Source organism: Poecilia latipinna, unplaced genomic scaffold, assembly GCF_001443285.1.
Source record: "Poecilia latipinna isolate Pla-1442-1.1 unplaced genomic scaffold, P_latipinna-1.0 Scaffold24, whole genome shotgun sequence".
NCBI classification, from domain to species: domain Eukaryota; kingdom Metazoa; phylum Chordata; class Actinopteri; order Cyprinodontiformes; family Poeciliidae; genus Poecilia; species Poecilia latipinna.
This window is the reverse complement of record NW_015112640.1, coordinates 702,996-708,850: the sequence shown is the minus strand read 5'-3', so window position 1 is coordinate 708,850 and position 5,855 is coordinate 702,996. Positions and strand designations below refer to the sequence as shown.

General features: G+C 41.0%; 1 protein-coding gene across 1 annotated transcript in view; it reads left to right on the top strand.

Moving 5' to 3' along the window:
* Positions 1-5,434, top strand: part of usp4 (ubiquitin specific peptidase 4 (proto-oncogene)) — a 21,104-nt gene extending 15,670 nt beyond the window's left edge. The window contains exons 15-22 of the mRNA XM_015037354.1: positions 731-957; positions 1,075-1,272; positions 1,383-1,453; positions 1,538-1,653; positions 1,751-1,900; positions 3,177-3,280; positions 3,515-3,603; positions 3,733-5,434. Of these exons, the coding sequence (XP_014892840.1) occupies positions 731-957; positions 1,075-1,272; positions 1,383-1,453; positions 1,538-1,653; positions 1,751-1,900; positions 3,177-3,280; positions 3,515-3,603; positions 3,733-3,855 (1,078 nt within the window). The 3' untranslated portion in view covers positions 3,856-5,434. The remainder of the gene's footprint in view (positions 1-730; positions 958-1,074; positions 1,273-1,382; positions 1,454-1,537; positions 1,654-1,750; positions 1,901-3,176; positions 3,281-3,514; positions 3,604-3,732) is intronic.
* Positions 5,435-5,855: the final 421 nt, after the last annotated feature.

Sequence of the window (5,855 nt, the reverse complement as noted above, 5' to 3'; positions counted from 1 at the left end):
TGTGTGTGTGTGTGTGTGTGTGTGTGTGTGTGTGTGTGTGTGTGTGTGTGTGTGTGTGTGTGTGTGTGTGTATTAGGGCTGTAGTGATACAGTAATATTACGATATGATACGATACACGATATTCTGTCCACGATATGATATATATTGCGATATTCATCAAACGATACAATTCAATACACTTTTGCTATTTTCTGAAAGATTTTAGAGGGACAGAGTGATTTTGGTGATATTTTGTGACTGTTATAGAGTTGGATTGAATTAATTTAACTGAAAACTGATTAAAACACCAACCTGGCTCTGGTTGGACATGGACACAGACTTAAAGTCGACAGCTGGACAAAAAGAATCAAAGAAGTGGTGAGAAAACATGTTTCTTTTAATTGAAACAGTACAAACTGTAGCTTACATGGATTTATTAAGTAAATAAAGTGCACTAAGCACCCTGCTCTGAATAGTTTGATACCTTTTTAACCTTGACACTTAACATCTGAAGGAATCACTCTAAGCCTGATGACCTAATCCCGCTCCCGGCGAAGCAAGCAGTGAGTGAGCAAGATGACAGTTGGATGTTACGATACTTGCGGATGAATATCGATTTTTTTCTAGGAAAGAAAATATCGATATATATCGCGATATCGATATTATCCTACAGCCCTAATATATATATTAAAAAAGTTAAGGTTTTTGTTGTCTTTACGTATCACTGCCGTTCCCTGTCCTCTGCTGCAGACGCTACGTCAAGCAACAGCACAGTCCAAATAGCGAAAGCAGAGCTTCGGCCTCCGCCACTTTGTCCAGCTGCAGCCAGACTCCTGAATGTTCCACATCGTCTGCCCTCAATGCCAGCCTGGGGGGCTGCGGCAGCCCCCGGTCAGACGGGGCCTCCTGCAGCGCCAGCTCCAGTAACGGTAGCAACCACTCAGGAACCTGCAACGAAGCTAACGGGCTGTATGACGGTAATTAGCAGATATAAGCTACTGTTGTCCTGCTGAGGGAAGTGTAGTTAGAAGAGGGTGAACAGGAAAAGACAAAGGATTTTCATAATAAATGAAGGATACGTTTCTGTTGTTCAGGTGAAGAGGAGGCCATGGATCACCAGGTGAGCCCCGAGCCGGAGAACGGGCCGTCTGAGGAGGAGGAGGAGAGCTCAGACTTGGAGAACGGCTCTAAAGGGAATGCAGCCAAGCTCTTCACCTTCAGCATAGTCAACTCTTACGGGACCGTCAACATCACCCCGCTGCCTTGCGACGGAAATGTCCTCAAACTTAACCGTAAGCATTGATATTTTTACATCTGTTTTTACATCTGCTTTGCATGAGTTGTTCATTAATTTTAGAACTGCTTTGTGCCGGCTCAGCCTTTTCCCACATTTTGTCTGCAGCACATTCCACTGTGGCGATCGACTGGGACACGGAATCAAAGAAACAGTTTTACGATGAGCAGGAAGCGGAGGTCAGAGGACTCATTTCTCCTCAGATAAACTCTGCGGCGTCTCATGCAAACACTCATCCGCATGTATTCAAATGTCTGTTGCAGGCCTACGAGAAGCACGACAGCATGCTGCAGCCTCAAAAAAAGAAAACAACCGTGGCTCTGAAGGAATGCATCGAGCTTTTTACTACAATGGAGACTCTAGGAGAACATGACCCTTGGTAATGTTTTTTTTTCCTTTTCTTTTCTTATAGGAAACACACTGCACCGTAGTATTCTATTATCTAAAACACTTTTTTTTTTTTTTTTTAAATGCAGGTATTGTCCAACATGTAAAAAACATCAACAGGCAACAAAAAAGTTTGACTTGTGGTCGCTGCCTCGCATTCTGGTCGTTCACCTGAAGCGTTTCTCCTACAACCGGTGCTGGAGGGACAAACTCGACACACTGGTGGACTTTCCCATCAGGTACGATGGTCAAAAAAACATTTAAAATAGTTTAGCCGATCAGCGAATTCCTCCAACACTGCAAGGCAGCAAGACCTGGCGCACTTTTTGTTTTTTATTTATTTATTAAGCTTCCAGCACGAGAAACTTAAAAATGGATTTGATCACTGATTTCCTTCCCAGTCTGAGGTTCTATCATTATGTTTTATCTTTATATTATTTTTTTTTATATTGTAGAGTGTAGTTTGTATTGTTCCTCATGGTCAGTTAGTCAGCCTTTCAGTGTTTTGCGAAAATGTTTAAACCCCTTTTAACTTTTTCACATTTTGAAAATACAAACTTCTCTTTATCTTTCATAGATCTTTGTGATGCACCAACACAATAAAGTGCATCATTGTGAAGTGAAAACAAAAATAATTTACGTATTTGTTTTTTCTTTTAATCTAAATATAAACAGTATGGCATTTTTTTTTATTCAGCTTTTCTAGGCCGATACATTTAAAATCATATTTTTACTACAATTACATCGATAGTTTTGGGGTTTTAGTTTGGCACTTCAAGAAAATCAACATTCCCTTTTTTGTGTGTAAAACCTATATTACCCCTTTCAGGTTTGTACAGTTGCAAAATATTAAATAGAATGTATCATTTTCTTCCACTTCACAATGAAATGCTTTGTGTCTGCCACATGAATTCCATTAGAATACATTGAAGTATGTGGTCGTCACCAGTCGTGTTGTTTTTATGCATTTTAACATTCACTTTCCTTTTTGTCAGATCGGTGTTGTTTATGTATCATAACAAAATAGAAAAGTTTTAAGTTTCTGGTTTGTGAATCCTCATACTATAACTCCAGCAATGCAGGATTGCGCAATCAGGAACTCGTGGATATTAATCTGATGTGTGAATGAGGAAATGCTGATCGTGTTCAGAAGTGAACTCGGTTCTTGTCTCCGACACCTTTGATCAGAACTCAAAGAGCAATAAAACCTCAGTTTTTATTACCCATTTTGTTTTATGACTGTACAACTTGCATAAGTCAGGACTTTTCTTTTTGTATAACTTTGCCTTTAGCTGCTGTGTGTGTGTGTGTGTGTGTGTGTGTGTGTGTGTGTGTGTGTGTGTGTGTGTGTGTGTGTGTGTGTGTGTGTGTGGAAAGGGGAAGTTGCTGCAGGGTTATGTAGTCAGACAGCCACATATCACATGCTGACTTCTGTTTGGAAACCATTTTCAAAAGGTTTTTTGTTTCTTCTTCTTCTTCTTAGCGTAAATTGAAGCACACATTTTCTTTTGTCAGGGATCTAAACATGTCGGAGTTTGTGTGTGACCCAAAAGCGGGCCCTTACGTCTACGACCTCATTGCTGTTTCAAACCACTACGGAGGAATGGGAGGCGGCCACTGTAAGTCACCTTATTTCCCCTAATGTAAATCCGGATATTCAGTACTTAGTGATGCACGTGATTCAAAATCCACATTGGATGCAATGCAACGGTAGACCGTGAAATATCTTGATGCACAGCTGTCAGTGTAAATCCATCTTTACTGCATCCCTCAGACTGCTTTGATTAGATATTTTGTGGTTTGGTAAAAGGCCTGCATAGTGATTTGTCAGCACTCTCCGTCCTCCGACACAGATACGGCTTATGGCAAGAATAAAATGGATGGGAAGTGGTATTACTTTGACGACAGCAGCGTCTCGTCTGCCTCTGAGGATCAGATTGTGGTGAGTTTAACACTTTAATTATTGTTTTATTTACCATACGAATGGCTCCTGTGCCTCCCTGGCTCTCCGCCCGCAGTGTCCGGTGTCCTTGTTGTCGTAGTAACCCCCAGCCCCGTCGTCTCGTTGCAGACTAAAGCGGCCTACGTGCTCTTCTATCAGCGCAGAGACGAGGACAGCCTGACCAAACCCGACCCGCCGGCCTCGCTGGGAGGAGCCACCGAGTCAGGCGACGACCACATGGACACAAACTGAGGAGCCCCGACTTAACGAACACACAGCGAAAACACACATGGCGAGTAGAGACTCGGGATATGCGCACACAGTGCTTCTTTAGTGGTAGAGGACTCCACAGACTCGCTAACCCTTCCTCCTTCAAGTTTATTTGATTTGCGTCTCGTCCGTTTTTCGTCTTCAACAAAGCGACCGCGTCAGAAGAGTTGAACCTAGAGACTTCCTCCCCCCCGAAGCAGGTGATCGTAGCGTTGCTAGTCCGGGACTTCAGAGGAACACAGATAAACATGGAAGCTCTCGCCGGATGAGCAGAATGTTAGAAGTGCCCGCAAATTCTTCTGTCGCCCACGAAAACGTTCAGAAATATTTAAATGACAAAAAAATAAATAAATAAATAAAAATAAAAGCCAAATGCTGATATTGTTTCAACCAAAGTGATTCTAGGTATTTATGAAGAGACGACGCAGAAGTGAGCAGGGTACTGGCTTTGTGCCTACATTTATTTGTTGAAATTACCGCTGTGCTGATGTAAAATGCAAGTTTAACAGTGTGACGTGCACACAGAATAATACATGCCACCTTAATGAAAATATTTGCTGTGGATTCATAGAGCCACTGCTGCAGCAGCCTAGCTGCCACAGCCCTGTGACGCATCGAGGTGTTTGACATTGGACTTGACAAGTGGAAGCTAGTCGGCCTTGCTTTTTTTTTTTTTTTTTTTTTTTTTTGTTTTGTTTTGTTTTTTTAAATAAAGCACAGCTTGAACTTTGCTGTGTCTTGGGCCCGTTACGAGAAGATTCCCACCCTCCTACAATTTTTTTTTTTTTTTTTTTTTTTTTTTTTTTTTTTATAATCAAGTGAAATAAGCGGCCTTTTTATTCCTGCAAACCTGACAAAAAGGAGGCACTTTGAAATCTTCACAAGTACATAATCTACCTGCTTCTGGTGTGTTTAGTCAGAAAGGTGGTGTGGCGTAACCGTAGCGTTAAGGCTCATGGTCCGCCGGGCACTTTCTTTAAATCACCTAGTCCTTTTAAGGGTCATTCGACTGCTGCTGGATCTGACCAGCTTACCTTGCAATAGCTCGTCCTCATTAGACATGTACAATTCATGCAGCTCTGTACTGAAATGCCTGTTCTTTGATGTTTCAAAGCACACCGAGTGAAAGAAATAAACTGGTATAAAAGTGGTGGTTTTGATTCATGGAACTTTAAACTTATGAAGATCTGTGCATGTGATGCAAAACTTGGCAATTTAGACCCCAAAATGTGCTTACTGACAAAATGATCCAGTAGAAGAATGCAGAGTTTAAAGTGTTTTCAACATGATCGACAACAACAAGGATAGAAGATATTATCTTATGCGCAACATGTAAACAGTGCTTTAGTACTTGTTGTGTTTACAGTGTTTTTTGAAAGGGAGCCTGCATTCCTGTTGCATACAGCATGTGTCTCGTCTGCTGGTTGGATCTGACTTGGTTACATCATTCAGCAATTAGTGCCTGTCTGGATAAGTTATGCCTTGGAATAGGAAAAGCTTTCCATCTGTAAACGTTGTCTTTGTTGAGGAGACGATTCTGACAACCCAAGAGATGAAGAAAAAAAAAATACATTTTAAGTAGGTGTATGAATTCTTGTCTGCATATTTATCCAGGTTGTTTTTAAATTAGAATATTTGAAACCCAAGAACAATAAAGACTGGAAGCCTCAAGTTTTTTTTTTTTTTTTTTTTTTGTGTGTGTGTTTGGAATAATTACATGCATAAGCAACCCGGTGGCGTAGTGCTATAAATCGATTTTTGGTTAGATGGTATGTTATTAATGAACGATTTTTTTGATTACAGTAAACTTTAGTGTACGCTAGATTTCATATCGTAAACCAGCTATTTCTTTTGGTAAAAGTGAAAAGGGTGGTGAGCATACGTATTCAGTCCCCTTTTTAATCTGACATCCCTAAAAAAAAAAAAAAAAAAAAAAGGTCTATTGACACCAATCCCCCCCCCCCCCCCCCGACCTCCATCTC